The sequence below is a fragment of the Chiloscyllium plagiosum genome, unplaced genomic scaffold, assembly GCF_037043375.1.
Source record: "Chiloscyllium plagiosum isolate Xiang-an unplaced genomic scaffold, Cpla_swu_hap1 HiC_scaffold_12, whole genome shotgun sequence".
NCBI lineage: Eukaryota > Metazoa > Chordata > Chondrichthyes > Orectolobiformes > Hemiscylliidae > Chiloscyllium > Chiloscyllium plagiosum.
Window position 1 is genome coordinate 4,251,490 of NW_028270150.1, and position 18,084 is coordinate 4,269,573.

Genomic DNA, 18,084 nt, shown 5'->3' on the forward strand with positions numbered 1-18,084 from the left:
TGTATTCTAACAAACACTCCTAGCTGTAACAATCCTAAGGGGAGAGGGATCCTGATTTCTTCAGTTCTGGAAGAGTCATACCAGGCTCAAAACATTTTCAGTCCAATGCCACTCAACAGACTTGTGAGGAAGTCCCTGGAGTACAAGGATGCGGAAGTTATGCTGCAGCTATACAAAACCCAGGTTAGACCCCACTGGGAACAGAGGGTAGATCTGGGCACCACACTTTAGGAAGGATAGACTGGCCTTGAAGGTAGGTTTACCAGAATAATAACTGGACTTCAGGGGTTAGGTTATGAGGAGAGATTATATAAATTAGGTCTGTTTTCTCTCAAACTTAGAAGGTACAGGAGTGATCTGATCAAAGTCTTCAAGATATTAACAGGAATAAAACAGATTTAGATTAGATTAGATTTAGATTACATTACAGTGTGGAAACAGGCCCTTCGGCCCAACAAGTCCACACTGACCCGCCGAAGCGAAACCCACCCATACCCCTACATTTATCCCTTACCTAACACTACGGGTAATTTAGCATGGCCAATTCACCTGACCTGCCCATCTTTGGATGGTGGGAGGAAACCGGAGCACCCGGAGGAAACCCTCACAGACACGGGGAGAACGTGCAAACTCCACACAGGGTAGAGAAAGATAAAGTATTTCCACTGGTTGGGGATTCTAGAACTAGGGGCATAGCTGCAGTAGTCAGGCCAGACCATTCAGGAGGGATGTTAGGAATTACTTCCACACACAAAGGGTCAGAGGGGTTTGGAGCTCTCTCCCAGTGGCAGTGGGTGTTGGATCAGTTGTTAGGTTTAATTCTGAGGTAGATAAACCTTTGTTAAGCAAAAGGTATTAAGGGATTTTGACCAAAGGCAGGTGTACAGCATAAAGCCACAGATCATCCATGATCTCATTGAATGATGGAATAGGCTCAAGCTCCTGTAAAGGTTATTTTGGTTCCTGTATTCCTAAAGGGACAGGTCATGGAATAAAAGGGACAGTAACAGTATGAATACAAGTGGGCTGTTGTAAGATACAGAGAGTGGTGGTCAATGGATATTTCTCAGGCTGGAGGAATGCTTGAAGACATCAGCAAGTTGGTGGAAGAGGGAGGTTCAGCACAGAGACGTGTGGGATGCTGCACATTGGCCAGAAGTACATTGAAAGACACTGTAAAGGGATTGCAGGAGCAGAGGGACCTGGGTGTATATGGGCAGAGATCACTGAAGGTGCCAGAGCACAGAGAGAGCAATTAACAAAGCACACAGTGCCCTCAACTTTATTAAGGAGCTACAGAGGAACAGGGAGGTGATGTTGCACTTGTACAAGACTCTTGTTAGACCTCAGCTGGAGTATTCTGTATAGCTGTAGCCATTGCATTGTGGGAAAGAGCTGAATGCATTGGTGAGGGTGTTGAAGTGATTTACAAGAATGGTTCTAGGAATGAAAGACTTCAGTGACGAGGAGAGATTGAACAACATGGGACTGTTCTCCCTGAAGGGGAGGAGGCTGCGAGACTTCAGGGAGGATTCCAAAATCGTGAACTGTAAGTACAGAGCAGGCAGAATCAAGAACGAGAGGGAATAGATTTAAGATATATGTGCAATGAAGCAAGGGTGATTTGAGAAAAATCTTTGTCACCCAGTGAGTCATTAGGGTCTGGAATGCTCTGCCTGGAAGTATGGGGGAGGCAGGTTCAATTGAGGCATTCCAGAGTGGCAGTGATTGATGATTTGGATATGGATAGTGTGTAGAGATATGGAAAAAAAGCAGGAGATTGGCACCAGGGGATAGAACTGGTGCAGGGGCGAGGGGCCAAATGGCCTTGTCTTTGTACCTTAACAATTGTGTTATTCTGTGAAACATTAACTCTCTCAACAGGAAAGACCAGAGCCAGAGTTTTTCCAGCACATTCTGTTTTTTATAGCCCATTTGGACAGCTGAGGAGGAGTAACTGATCTGAACATTGTTAGCAGGCCTTACAAACAGCCTCCGACAGAAAAACCTGATCATGGAATAGGTACTAACAATGGGAGCTTGTGGCTGAAGGTGGAATGTTTCTGGGCAGATGAACCTGGTCAAAGAGAAGAACTTGGAAGGTGGGGAATGATGAGGCCAGAGGCTGAAAGTGTTGATGGGAAATGAGTGGACACAGGGCAAGTTCAGACAAATAACCCGATGTTTTAAGGTAAAAACATCTGACAGTGTCAGTAATCCTGTCTGGGTTCACCCCGTTGGAAAAGGGGAGAAGGTAAGAGACTTGACACAGGAATCAAGTATCTAGTGAGAATGCCTCACAGAGAGACTGCAGTTAGAACAAAGAACAAAGAAAATTTACAGCCCAGGAACAGGCCCTTCGGCCCTCCAAGCCTGAGCCGATCCAAATCTACTGTCTAAACCTGTCACCCAATTCCTAAGTATCTGTATTCCTCTGCTCCCCACCTACTCATGCATCTGTCCAGACGCACCTTAAATGAATCTACCTGCCTGCCAGTACCACCTCTGCTGGCAACGCATTCCAAATGCCCACCACCCTCTGTGTGAAGTACTTGCCGCGTGTATCCCCCTTAAACTTTCCACCTCTCACCTTGAAAGTGTGACCTCTCGTTATTGAATCCTTCACCCTGGGGAAAAGCTTGTCTCTATCCACCCTGTCTATACCCTTCCTGATTTTGTAAACCTCAGTCAGGACCCCCCTCAATCTCCTTTTTTCTAATGAAAATAAACTGAACCTACTCAACCTCTCTTCATAGCTAGCACCTTCCAAACCAGGCAACATCCTCGTAAACCTTCTCTGCACCCTCTCCAAAGCGTCCACATCCTTTTGGTAATGTGGCGACCAGAACTGTACACAATATTCTATATGCGGCTGAACCAATGTTCTGTACAATTTTAACGTGACCTGCCAGTTCTTATACTCAACACTCCGTCCGAAGAAGGTAAGCGTACCATATGCCTTCTTGACCACTCTTTCCACCTGTGCAGCAACCTTCAGGGTACAATAGACCTACACTCCCAGATCTCTGGGAGGTTGAACACTCCACGCTGGGTGAAGAATTTGAGAAAACAAGAACACGAGGAGAGAAGTGGAAGAAGATTGAAGAAAGGAGCCATCTGTGTACGCCAACTGTCCTGTCCCATTTGAATCAGTACTCACCGCTTGCCACGGTTTGATGTGTTTGCTCTGTGCTATATGTCAGCTGAGACTGATTCAGGTCAAAAGTCAAACACATCAGCCTTACTTAATCCTGGCTGATTACATTACATTACAGTGTGGAAACAGGCCCTTCGGCCCAACAAGTCCACACCAACCCACCGAAGCACAACCCACCCAGCCCATTCCCCTACACCTAACACTACAGGCAATTTAGCATGGCCAATTTACCCGACCTGCACATCTTTGGACTGTGGGAGGAAACCGGAGCACCCGGAGTTCTACACACACACACTGACCCTCAGTCTCATACAGACTGACCCTCACTAGGGGACAGTCCCACACACACTGACCCTCACTAGGGGACAGTCCCACACACACTGACCCTCACTGGGGGACAGTCCCAAACACACACTGACCATCACTGGGGTACAGTCCCACACACACACTGACCCTCACTGGGGGACAGTCCCAAACACACACTGACCATCACTGGGGTACAGTCCCGCACACACACTGACCATCACTGGGGTACAGTCCCGCACACACACTGACCATCACTGGGGGACAGTCCCACACACACACTGACCCTCACTGGGGGACAGTCCCAAACACACACTGACCCTCACTGGGGGACAGTCCCACACACACTGGCCCTCACTGGGGGACAGTCCCACACACACACTGACCCTCACTGGGGTACAGTCCCACACACACACTGACCCTCACTGCGGGACAGTCGAACACACACTGACCCTCACTGCGGGACAGTCCCTCACACACTGACCCTCAGTGGGGTGTATGGTCCAGTTTGGTCTATAAAATCTTGGTGGAGCTCTCTGATCACCCACTGCCCTGGATGGGCACTTGGCCGCCCTCTTCACTGCCTTCACTGTGTTGTGGATTCACTCTGGATCTGTGTGTGTGTGTGTTCACGCGGTCTCATAGTGCTTCCTGCAGTGAATGTAAGTGATGGTGCAGTGTTGTGGAGGGGGTGAGGACGCTCTCTGTGTTGGAGAGCAGTGATGTTCGTGCCCTGGAGACCTGGCTGAGTTTGTCAGTCAGTGACCTCCCAGCAGTGACTGGAGGCAGGGTGTCACCCTGTCAGTACCAATCAGTGATTGGGAGGTTGACTTTGACAGGATGGGAGCTGCTGGTTACACTGGAATGGCCGCTTGAGGGGCAGGGTCCTGGGTTCATATTCCAGGAGCTCTCACGTGCTTTATCCTCAGTCTCTCTCTCAGCTTTGCAGGGAACACATCAGCAACTGAAATCCACTCCCAAACTGCACAGCTGAGTTAGATGGAAACTGCTCGCAGCTGGTATCCCAGATGTTGGTGGCCGGGGCTGAGAATGGTCAGGACTGGACAGTGCTCCCTCACTGTGACCAGCTGCAGCTTCTGCTTGTGCCCTCCCTGATTGGTGGCTCTCTCCAGCTTGGGGTGGGGAACATGGTGAATGATGGAGCAAGACATTACCCTTGGAATTGATATACTGTAGGCTATAACATCAGTCAGATATCTACAATCCTCTGTCACAGCGGCTAATTCAGTTGAACATTAGGCAGCGCCCTTTGACACATTGTCCACACTGCAGTCAGGGACAAAGCTGAGCACAAACTCCATCTTAAACCTCAGACACACACAAGGGGCCAATGGACAGCAAACCAGCACACAAAAGCTGATACACACCTTTCCCCAGCAAGAAGGAACAAGTACATACTGTTGCCTGACCTTGCTAGGGCCCAGGAGTTCCTGACACGGTTCCAAGGGAGAATTTGGAGCAGCAGGAGACCTTTCAGCTGCCCAAGCCTGTTCTGGGTAAGATCACGGCTGATGTGTTTTGAATTTCACATCTAACTCAACAGCCCCGATTCACCTGCCTGATGTGAATCCAGCCAGCTGCATTGTCAGAAATATTCAATCACTCTGCCTCCTTACGTTCTGACGCTAAGAGTTCCAAAATCAGACAACCCTCTGAAGAGAAACCTTTGCTTTGTCTCTGTCCTGAAAGCACACCATTGAAGTGAAACACCGAACTCAGGCATCATGGTGGCTCAGTGGTTAGCACTGCTGCCTCACAGCACCAGGGACCCAGGCGACTGACTGTGTGGAGTTTGCACATTCTCCCCGTGTCTGTGTGGGTTTCCTCCAGGTGCTCCGGTTTCCTCCCACAATCCAAAGATGTGCAGGTCAGGTGGATTAGCCATGGGAAACACAGGATTATGGGGTGTGTCTGGGTGGGATGCTCTGTGGAGGGTCAATGTGGACTTGATGGGCCAAATGGCCTTTTTCCACACTGTAGGGATTCTAATTGTAAACCAGCGCCCCCTGGTTCTGGACTGACCCACAAGAGGAGACATCTTTCCCACATCCCCCTTGTGAGGACCATTCAGAATCTGACACCCTTTGATCAGGTCTCCCCTCACTCTCTAAACTCCAGTGGGAACAGGCCCCGGTCTGTCCAACCTTCCCTCGTCAACAACCCACTCAACCCAGGATCAACCCAAGAAACCTCCCTCAGACCACCTCCAATGTATTTACACACTTCCTTAATTAAGTTATGGTCTCACCAATACGCGATATGACCAAACTATTACATCCTTACTGCTATGTTCAATTCCACTTGTAAAGCAGGTTACCATCCCATCAGCTCCCTCAATTACTTGTCGTATCTGCACACTAACGTGTAGAGTCTCATCCACTCAAACCCCAAGACCCCTCTGCACCTCCACATTCTGCAGGCATTTTCTGCTTAAGGAATTCTCTGCTTTCGTATTCCTTCTGTCAAAGAGAAACAAATTCCATCTTCCCAAATCACACACCATCTGTCAGATTTCTGCCCACCAACATATCTACCTCTGTCTGTCTGCCTCGGAGATATGTCCTCGTCACAACATATCTGTACATTAACCGTTAGCAAGTTTAGCTACCATGGTCTCTTTATGTCATTGACATAAATTAGAAAAGGTCGAGGGTCAAGCAGCACAGCACTCCCTCAGTACTGACCCTCTGACAGTGCGGCACTCCCTCAGTACTGACTCTCCGACAGTGCAGCACTCCCTCAGCACTGACCCTCTGCCAGTGCAGCACTCCCTCAGTACTGACCCTCTGACAGTGCGGCACTCCCTCAGTACTGACCCTCTGACAGTGCTGCACTCCCTCAGCACTGACCCTCTGACAATGCAGCACTCCCTCAGTACTGACCCTCTGACAGTGCAGCACTCCCTCAGTACTGACCCTCTGAATGTGCGGCACTCCCTCAGTACTGACCCTCTGACAGTGCGGCACACCCTCAGTACTGACCCCCCGACAGTGCAGCACTCCCTCAGTACTGACCCTCTGACAGTGCAGCACTCCCTCAGTACTCACCCTCTAACAGTGCCATACTCCCTCTGTACTGACCCTCCGACAGTGCAGCACTCCCTCTGTACTGACCCTCCGACAGTGCAGCACTCCCTCAGTACTGACGCTCTAACACTGCAGCACTCCCTCAGCACTGACCCTCTGACAGTGCGGCACTCCCTCAGTACTGACCCTCTGACAGTGTGGAACTCCCTCAGTACTGACCCTCTGACAGTGCAGCACTTCCTCAGTACTGACCCTCTGACACTGTGGCACTCCCTCAGTACTGACCCTCTGACAGTGCGGCACTCCCTCAGCACTGACCCTCCAACAGTGCAGCACTTCCTCAGCACTGACCCTCCGACAGTGCAGCACTCCCTCAGTACTGACCCTCTGACAGTGTGGCACTCCCTCAGTACTGACCCTCTGACAGTGCAGCACTCCCTCAGTACTGACCCTCTGACAGTGCAGCACTCCCTCAGTACTGAACCTCTGACAGTGCAGCACTCCCTCAGTACTGACCCTCTGACAGTGCAGCACTCTCTCAGTACTGACCCTCTGACAGTGCAGCACTCCCTCAGTACTGACCCTCCGACAGTGCGGCGCTCCCTCAGTACTGACACTCTAACAGTGTGGCACTCCCTCAGTACTGATCCTCTGACAGTGTGGCACTCCCTCAGTACTGACCCTCTGAATGTGCGGCACTCCCTCAGTACTGACCCTCTGACAGTGCGGCACTCCCTCAGTACTGACCCTCTGACAGTGTGGCACTCCCTCAGTACTGATCCTCTGACAGTGTGGCACTCCCTCAGTACTGACCCTCTGAATGTGCGGCACTCCCTCAGTACTGACCCTCTGACAGTGCGGAACTCCCTCAGTACTGACCCTCTGAATGTGCGGCACTCCCTCAGTACTGACCCTCTGACAGTGCGGCACTCCCTCAGTACTGACCCTCTGACAGTGCGGCACTCCCTCAGCACTGACCCTCTGACAGTGCAGCACTCCCTCAGTACTGACCCTCTGATAGTGCAGCACTCCCTCAGTACTGACCCTCCGACAGTGCGGCTCTCCCTCAGTACTGACCCTCTGACAGTGCAGCACTCCCTCAGCCAGGCCATGTATTCCTGATCTAGAATCAGGCCCATCTGGAGGCCTCCCAGGCGGGCAGGAATGTGAAGGAGTATCTCAACCTGGAGTGTAACATGAACGAGGAGCTGTGAGGCACAGAGCCCACCCACTGCCCGTCTGTTGATGGTGTGAGCTGGTTTGTTGAATCAGTGCTCAGTGGATCAGTGGGCTGTAGCTCACACACTCTCTCTGGCACACTCCTGTCACTCTCTGTGCTTGTCAATTTGATGTCATACTGATGAAGGTTATTCTCAGTTTCCCCACCTCCAGGAATCAATGACAATTTGTGTCTCACTGTGGGTCACCTCACTGTTGTCAAGTGAGAACAACAGCTCCAGTGTGGCTGACACACAGTGTGAGGAAAACAGCACTCCGTTCGTCTAATGAGGTTTCACTTATTGATTTTGAAAACACAGTCTGAAACAAATCAGATGGTCGATTGTTGTTAACATCAGTGAGTCTAGTTAAACTGTCCACTGGGACTCAACCATGGAGCCAGTGAATACTGCGCTGGGTCTGCCGAGTGAATGATAACTTTCCCTAATCCTGTGTTTCTCATCAGCGGGTAGTCTGACTGTGCTCGAGACTGAGACAGAGAGCTCCCTCCAACTTGGTCATCAATCGGCAAAGTTACCTCCACCTTTGAAATGCCCCCATGGCACAGACACACCCTATCTCTGTACCTGCCTGTACACTGCGTCCCTATCACTGTCACCTCCTCCATCCCCCCAACACCCCTCCCTATCACTGTCACCACCTCCATCCCCCCACGCCCCTCCCTATCTCTGTCACCTCTTCCATCCCCCAACACCCTCCCTATCTCTGTCACCTCCTCCATCCCCCCTACACCCCTCCCTATTACTGTCACCTCCTCCAGCCCCTACACCCCTCCCTATCACTGTCACCTCCTCCATCCCCCCAACACCCTCCCTATCACTGTCACCTCCTCCATCCCCCCTACACCCCTCTCTATTACTGTCACCTCCTCCAGCCCCTACACCCCTCTCTATTACTGTCACCTCCTCCATCCCCCCAACACCCCTCCCTATCAATGTCACCTCCTCCATCCCCCCTACACCCCTCTCTATTACTGTCACCTCCTCCAGCCCCTACACCCCTCCCTATCACTGTCACCTCCTCCATCCCCCCACACCCCTCCCTATCACTGTCGCCTCCTCCATCCCCCCAACACCCCTCCCTATCACTGTCGCCTTCTCCATCCCTCCTACACCCCTCCCTATCACTGTCACCTCCTCCAGCCCCTACACCCCTCCCTATCACTGACACCTCCTCCATCCCCCCAACACCCCTCCCTATCACTGTCGCCTCCTCCATCCCCCCAACACCCCTCCCTATCACTGTCGCCTCCTCCATCCCCCCAACACCCCTCCCTATCACTGTCACCTCCTCTATCCCCCCAACACCCCTCCCTATCACTGTCACCACCTCCATCCCCCCACGCCCCTCCCTATCTCTGTCACCTCTTCCATCCCCCAACGCCCTCCCTATCTCTGTCACCTCCTCCATCCCCCCTACACGCCTCCCTAACACTGTCACTTCCCCCATCCCCCCTACACCCTCCCTATCTCTGTCACCTCCTCCATCCCCCCAACACCCCTCCCTATCACTGTCACCTCCTCCATCCCCCCTACACGCCTCCCTATCACTGTCACCTCCTCCAGCCCCCTACACCCCTCCCTATCACTGACACCTCCTCTAGCCCCCTACACCCCTCCCTATCACTGTCACCTCCTCATGTCTGCCTCTGTCAGGATGAATATGTTATTTGTTAAATGTTGGGCCGTATTTCGCGAGGGTGGACATGTTCAGAGAATCATACAGTGCTGAAGAGGCCCTTCAGCCCCACTGCACTCACCCGACCCTGGTCCCAATTTCCCACCCCAGGCACATTGCTATGACACTTTGAGTGCTCACATCCAACTCCTTATTAAACAATGTGAGGTTTCCCACCTCCAATACCTGTCCAGGTAGTGCACTTCTGTCCCCTGCCCCCCGGGGGATAATCATTCCCCTGAAAACCCCCCAAACCTCCTGCCTCGCACCGTAAAAAGGATGGCCCCTTATGACTGACCAATCAACTAAGGGGAACAGCTGCTTTCTATCCCCCTTGTCCATGCCCCTCATAACCGATACCCCTCCATCAGCTGCCCCCTCAATCCTCTCTGCTCCCAAGAAAACAACCCGAGGTTATTGCTGAAATGCTCCATCCCAGGCAGTATCTCCTGGGGACTGCCCTCTGCACTTCAATCCCATTCCTCCTATCGTGTGGGAACCAAAACTGCACCCATTCCTGCAGCTGGGGCCTCTGTCCAGCCAATCAGCACTCCCCTCTCAAACACTACAGATGTCGGTCTTCCCCTTGAATTGGCTTTCTTGTGAAATGTCCTGACGACAAGACGATACGCTTTGACAACACGAATCTTCTTCCAAGTAATACTCAAGTTCTATATGACCCAATGAGCAGCTGGTGTCTCTCCCAGAACAAGCTTTGTTGGGGGTTTGTCCTGAATTCAGAATGGTCTCCCACAGTGACGATCACACATAGCACCCCCAGTAACAACTAGACACTGCGTTCTTGCCTTTCAGTTTAACGTCTTCCCCTTAGAGCTCTCTCCTGTTTACCCACTGACATCACAGCATCTGAGCCCAGCTCCACGTCCTCAGTCATTGCAATATCCCAATGAGAAGACAGCACCTCACTGCGGAACTGAACAGCTCTGCACAACCGGCCAACAACCCCTCCCCCAGCCCTGACCCCCCCCCAGCCCTGACCCCCCACCCCCCTGACCCCCCCCCAGCCCTGACCCCTCCCCCAGCCCTGACCCCTCCCCCAGCCCTGACCCCTCTCCCAGCCCTGACCCCTCCCCCAGCCCTGACTCCTCTCCCAGCCCTGACCCCTCCCCCAGCCCTGACCCCTCTCCCAGCCCTGACCCCTCCTCCAGCCCTGACCCCTCCCCCAGCCCTGACCCCTCTCCCAGCCCTGACCCCTCCCCCAGCCCTGACCCCCCACCCCCCTGACCCCACCCCCCCCAGCCCTGACCCCTCCCCCAGCCCTGACCCCCCACCCCCCTGACCCCACCCCCCCCAGCCCTGACCCCTCCCCCAGCCCTGACCCCTCCCCCAGCCCTGACCCCTCCCCCAGCCCTGACCCCCCACCCCCCTGACCCCACCCCCCCCAGCCCTGACCCCTCCCCCAGCCCTGACCCCCCACCCCCCTGACCCCACCCCCCCCAGCCCTGACCCCTCCCCCAGCCCTGACCCCTCCCCCAGCCCTGACTCCTCTCCCAGCCCTGACCCCTCTCCCAGCCCTGACCCCTCCCCCAGCCCTGACTCCTCTCCCAGCCCTGACCCCTCCCCCAGCCCTGACCCCTCCCCCAGCCCTGACCCCTCTCCCAGCCCTGACCCCTCCCCCAGCCCTGACCCCTCCCCCAGCCCTGACTCCTCTCCCAGCCCTGACCCCTCCCCCAGCCCTGACCCCCCCCCCACCCCCCGACCCCCCCCCCCCACCCCCCCACGCCCAGTGCCTGTTTCTGAGGAGTGAATTCTGCCAAGACCAGTCAAAGAATAACAACAAGCTACATTTACGTAGCGATTTTCACAAACACAGAGTGCTTTCCAGCCAATGAAGTACATTTTAAAGGTCAGTCACAGTTGGACTGTTGGAGTGGAGGCCCCTATGGGACACAGCAACATCCCATAAACAAACTGGGTAAGCTGTTCACTTGGTGATGTCGATAGAGGAGGGAATATTGGCCAGGACACCAGGGAGAAGTCCCAGCTCCTTCCTCAGAGCAGGCCTCTGGGATCCTGACATCCCCCCCAGACAGATCAGTGACATGAGACCAATAATACACAGAAATGAGAAAAGGAAACAGACATCTGATCACGAATGGTGGTAGACAATGAAACAGCTCACTGGAGGAGGGGGCTCTACACATATCCCCATCCTCAAAGTTGGAGGAGCCCAGCACACCAGTGTCAAAGATAAGGCTGAAGCTTTCACACCAATCCTCAGCCAGAATTGCCGAGTGAATGATCCATCTCGACCTCCTCCAGTGGTCCCCAGCGTCACAGATACCAGGCTCCAGCCAATTTGATTCACTCCATGTGATATTAAGAAACTGTTGGATACTGCAAAGGTCCTGACAACTTTTGGCAATAGTACTGAAGACTATATGGGAACACCACCCCCTAAAAGTTCCCCTCCAAGCCACTCACCATCCTGACTTGGAAATATATCACTGTTCCTTCACTGTCTCTGGGTCAAAATCCTGGAATTCCCTCCCTAAGGGCACTGTGGGTCACCCTCCAGCACATGGACTGCAGCAGGTCAAGAAAGCAGCTCACCCCCACCTTCTCAAGGGGGCAACTAGGGATGGGCTATAAGTGCTGGACTTAGCCAGAGACACCATATTCCTGAGAGAAGGCTCCTGGTGATAAGTTGTTCACCAACACAAGTCACTGTGGGAAGAAGTCTTGAATTTGCCATTTATGAACCTTCTGTCAACGGTGTGATTGGGTGAACGAATATCACCCTCTGGGGGACTGAGCCCCAGTAGCTGGTCATGGGCAGGTTTACCTTTTTGGTTTATTTGTTTGTCAGACCAGAAAACTCATAAAGACCCAGCACCTTTCAGTGTAAATTCGATAAAATCATTTCATCATCTCATTTGTCTCCATCAGACCAGACACATTGTTCCCATCCCCCCAGCCCCACCCCGTGTTGGCTGTGACTCTTTCCGGGGAGCAGGCTGAGCTGGGGGAAATGGGGAGGTCAACTCAGGTTTACAAACCCACCCCTGGGCAGAGAGTGGGCAGGCAACGCCAGGACGCAGACTGAGCTTCCCCTGCCCAGACTCAGACTGATTTGGCAGACTGTGTGCCCTCTCTTGTCCACCTCCTTCAGTGAGCGAACTTTACCGAGTGTGTGTGGGAGATAGAGGACAACAGCAAACTCATCGCTTTATCACATTGGTGACAACTGGGACGGGGACTCCTTATTGAAACTCATATTATCAGAAGGGGTATTAGAACCTGCCCCTTTGCTCCCTGGGGGGATGCTGGCAAGCTGTATAACCCCAAACTGCCCTACTCCTGCCCAGGAAGGGGGGAGTTAGGTTACAATTGATCCTGTCACTACCCAAATTTCCCCATTCCCCTGCTGAAGGATCCCACTTGGAATTGTGTTCAATGAATGATGCATTAAATGAGATGAAATTCACTAAATTCAACTATGAAAACTAATCATTACGTTTGGCTAAATTGGCGACTAAGTTGAGAAAGAAATGCATCTTTGATACTGTACCTCGGGCCCTGGAGACAGCGGTCAGTTTGGTGGTGCTGGTTGCTATGGTAACGGGGGTTGTAGTGGAGGGAGAGGAAGGGATGCTGATGGTGGGAGACGGAGAGATGGGAGCATCTGGTTGGTGGGAAGAAAAAATAATCTTAAACAGGCAAGAGACAAAAAAAAACAAAACTGAAAACAATCCAAAAAGATCATGCATCATGAATAAAGGAAAACTCACAGAGCACAACAAAACCATTCCAAATAATATACAGATGCAATGAAGCTGAACATTATAAACCGACACCCATTGGCCAGCTGGTATGAACGGATCACAGATAACGGAGCTGAATATAAACAAAAGGCAATAAACACTTACACGTGTCTGTGAGACCTTCCAGCTAAAACACTGACCAATAACAGGGGCCGAGGGATGATGGTGTTCACCCAGAATCTCAAGCAACAGCCGCTGTGTATAACCCGAGGGAGAGGATTCAGACAGGCCGGAATCTGTGGGTGCTTCTTTGGGTTTATTTTAAATAATTCTCAAGGCTTATTAGGGTGGCATGGTGGCTCAGTGGTTAGCACTGCTGCCTCACAGCACCAGGGTCCCAGGTTCGATTCCTGCCTCAGGTAACTGTGTGGAGTTTGCACATTCTCTCTGTGTCTGCGTGGGTTTCCTCCCACAGTCCAAAGATGTGCAGGCCAGGTGAATTGACCATGGGAAATTGTTTGGGTGGTGGGTGGAGGTAGGGGAGTGGGTCAGGGTGGGTTGCTCTTCGGAGGGTCGGTGTGGACTTGTTGGGCCGAAGGACCTGTTTCCACACTGTAGGGTATCTAAACTAAGCTAGAGTTGCAGCAATGGCTGTTTGACTGTGTTTGGTGGGAAAGTGTGTGGTAAAATGTCTGGGCATGTTTCTAACCCAGGAGGGCTTACTCAATATTGGGGTGGGTGGGTGGGTGGAGGGAGGTGATTTGTGAGCTGCCTGATCAGTGTGTTGTGGAGCTCTGTTCTGAAACCCAATGCTCAGCTCAGTCTGTGTGGAATGTTCTATTGCAGACACAAGGCTCCCTCGGGTGAACAGGTGACATGCGACATGCAAAAGGGAATTGATTCCTTGTCACTGAGCCTGTACAAACCCTGGAGTGGACACAAGAGGCATGGGGTGTGGCTGACTCGGAGCATGGTGGGGAAAGCAGCCTGGGGCTGGCTGCTGTGTTGTGACTCCCAGAGCCTGACTGGATGATGGTGCTGAGTCTCACCACCACTGCACTGAGCGAGGCCTGTTCACCAATCCCACAGCAGCTGTTCAGTCAGCTCAACGGAGCTAAAAGGAAATGCTGAATACTCAGTTACAGTGAGGGGCTGAGCAGGCTGGAGCATCACCGTGACAGGGTCACTTGACCCACACCCACCCAGTACTGATGGCACTGAGCTGCAGGAGTGGGCTGGACAGTCAGGCTCACGGGTCGACAATGGTATCGATTCAGAGGCTGCAGGTATCCCCACCAGCTGTGTCCTTTCCCAATGGCTTGGAGATATTTCCTTGTGAAGTGTACACTCAGCTGATGGAGCCCTGTCTCTGGGCCTCACAGAGAGAGGGCAGACTGTCACAGAAAGGCCAGCATTTCACTTTACCTCACCCCCCCCCTTGCTGTGAGCAGGACCTGATAACTTTACACATGAACCAACCTGTGTCTCCTGTAATAAATAAACATGTTAAACAGATACAGAGAATGCCAGAAAAGTAACACTTTAATACTCTAGCTGCTGTCAAAGACATTCCGGTTTAATATTAACAAACCACACTCTGATTGCTTGAATTCCCCAAATCTGATTGAGACAGAGGTGTAAGCTTTATGGGTGATGATGGGAGGCAGTGCGGGGAAGTGGTCATGGTGACTGACATTTATTCTCTCCTTCACAACCTCCCCCCGCATCCGCAAAAATAGTGCCTTAGCTTGAGAATCACAGGTTCCCAGGTCAACCCTGACACTCAGAGGTGGGTGGGGGGGGGGGGGGGGGGGGGTGGCGGTGACATTTCAGATGGTAATCAGGGGTAGGAGCTCTAACCTTTCAATCCCAAACAGGAAGGTGTGGCATTGACTATTGATTAACTATCAGAGAATGAGCCAGAGTCCCACATTGGGGTTTGCTTAGACTATTCTGTCTGGGGCATCAAGGAAGCTCTGACCCAATGAAAAGCAACTTTGTCATCAACAATGGGGGAATTGGGACATTGAGAAGGAAGAACAACATGATTCTTGTTTAAAAACAATGAAGTGAAATGAAATATACCAAAGGTTTTTATACCCAATGATAATGCCCCTTTTATTACTTATACCTCTCTCCCTCTCTCACCACGAGCCAATGACCACGCCCCGTTTAAGACCCACTTTGCTTTGAACCAATCACAATGCCCCTTTGTAACTTACTATTCATCCGAAGCCAATGACAATGTCTCTTTCATAACTCACTTCTTGCTCTGAGCCAATGAGAATATCTCTTTTAATAATTACTGTGTAAATATGACAGGGCCCTCAGGGATGTAGGGAAATGATTGTGAAGTCCAGAGGGGTTAGCCTGACAGCGGTCACTGGATAAATGCTGGAACCTGGGAATATTGCGGAAGTGTTAACAAAACACAAAGAACATTACAACCCGGTCAACCTGGATTTACAAAGGAGAAACAAAAACTGAAGATGCTGGGAAATGTTTCGGGTTCTCAGAGGGAGGGTCACAGCACCCGAAACATTATCTCTCATTTCTCTCCACAGATGCTGCCAGACCTGCTGAGCTTTTCCAGCAACCTCTGGTTTTGTCTCTGATTTACAGCATCCACAGTTTTTATTTACAAAAGAGAAACTGAGTTTGCAAAATTCATCAGGGAATAGTGGAGTAACTGGAAGGATAGATAAAGGGGAACCACTCAATGTATAATACTTGGAATTCAAAAAGGCATTCAATAGGATGCCAAACAGCAGTTTAATACACAGGATTGGAGTTGGGACTGATCTATTAGCAATGATAGAAGGTTGCTAAGCAGCTGGGAAGCAGAGATTTGGGGTAAACAGGGAATTCTGAGCCTGGTATGTTGGGGATACAATAAGGATGAGGGTTAGGGCTGGGGCATTATTTACAATACCCAACAGCCTGAGGAGGGCACTGTATTTAAATTTGTTGCTGATACAGACCAGGGTGGGAAGATACGTTGTGGGTAGGAGAGAAGGAGGCTGCCTCACATATCTCTTTTAAACATGACCCCCCTCGCATCTTGACCTGTGCCCCCGATGTCACCCTCCACCCTGAGAAAAAGCCTCATACTTCCCACTCTATCCCTGCCATTCATAATCTTATAAACTTCTATCAGGTCATCCCTCAACCTCCTGTGTTCCAGTGAAAACAAACCCAGATTATCCAACCTTTCTTCATAGCTATAATCCCCCAAACCAGGCAACAACCAGGCAACGTTTCTGTCCCCTCTCCAACGCATCCACATCCTTCTGGAAGTGTGGTCACCAGAACTGGATGCAGTATTCGAACTAATGTTCTATAAACCTGCAGCATAACTTGTCTATCCTTGTACTCAATGCCCCTTCCAATGAAGGCAAGCATGCCATTGACCTTTATTACTCCCTTATCGACTTGTGCTGCTCCCTTCAGAGATCAGTGGACCTGCACACCCACATCCCTCTGTATATCAATACTCCGAAGGGTTCTACTGTTCACTGTATAAGTTCCACCTGTACCTGACCTTCCAAAATGTATTACCTCACATTTGTCTGGATTAAACTCCATCTGCCATTTTTCTTCCCATGCCACCAACTGATCAATATCCTGTTGTATCCTCTGACAATCCTCCTCACTATCCGCAACTCCACCCATCTTTGTTTTCTCTGCAAACTTCAACACTTGCCCAAATCACTGATGTAGACCATGAACAGTAGAGGAGCCAGCACTGATCCCTGTGGAACACCATGGACTCACAGCCGTCTACGTGGAAAAGCGTCCATCGACCCCTCCCAACTGTCTCCTGTGACTTAGCCAGTTCAGTAATCAGACACACACACTGACCCTCACTAGGGGTACAGTCCCACACACACTGACTCTCACTGGGGTACAGTCCCACACACACACACTGATCCTCACTGGGGTACAGTCCCAAAACACACTGACTTTCACTGGGGTGCAGTCCCATACACACACACTGACCCTCACTGGGGTACAGTCCCTCACACACACTGACCCTCACTGGGGGACAGTCCCATACACACACTGACTCTCACTGGGGTACAGTCCCACACACACACACACTGAACCTCACTGGGGGACAGTCGAACACACACACTGACTCTCACTGGGGTGCAGTCCCACACACACACTGACTCTCACTGGGGTACAGTCCAACACACACACTGACTCTCACTGGGGGACAGTCCCACAGACACTGACCCTCACTGGGGAACAGTTCCACACACACACTGACCCTCACTGGGGAACAGTTCCACACACACACTGACTCTCACTGGGGGACAGTCCCACAGACACTGACCGTCACTGGGGAACAGTTCCACACACACACTGACCCTCACTGGGGTACAGTCCCACAAACACACTGACCCTCACTGGGGGACAGTCCCATACACACACACAGACCCTCACTGGGGGACAGTCCTTCACACACACTGAACCTCACTGGGGGATAGTCCCTCACACACACTACCTCTCACTGGGGTACATTCCAACACACACACTGACCCTCACTGGGGGACTGTCCCTCACACACACTGACTCTCACTGAGGTACATTCCCGCACACACACTGACCCTCACTGGGGTACAGTTCCGCACACACGCACTGCATCTCACTGGGGTACAGTCCCACACACACACTGACCCTCACTAGGGTACAGTCCCACACACACACTGACTCTCACTAGGGTACAGTCCCACACACACTGACCCTCACTAGTGTTCAGTCCCACACACACAATGACCCACACTGGGGTACAGTCCCACACACACACTGACCCTCACTGGGGTACAGTCCCACACACACAATGACCCACACTGGGGTACAGTCCCACACACACTGACCCTCACTGGGGGACAGTCCCTCACACACACTGACCCTCACTGGGGGACAGTCC

At 51.8% G+C, this 18,084-nt stretch overlaps 1 protein-coding gene across 1 annotated transcript in view; it reads right to left on the bottom strand.

The window, feature by feature from the left end:
• Positions 1–18,084, bottom strand: part of LOC122554859 (cell adhesion molecule 2-like) — an 820,685-nt gene that overhangs the window by 18,122 nt on the left and 784,479 nt on the right. The window contains exon 8 of the mRNA XM_087992436.1: positions 12,956–13,069. Coding sequence (XP_087848562.1) covers positions 12,956–13,069 — 114 coding nt within the window. The remainder of the gene's footprint in view (positions 1–12,955; positions 13,070–18,084) is intronic.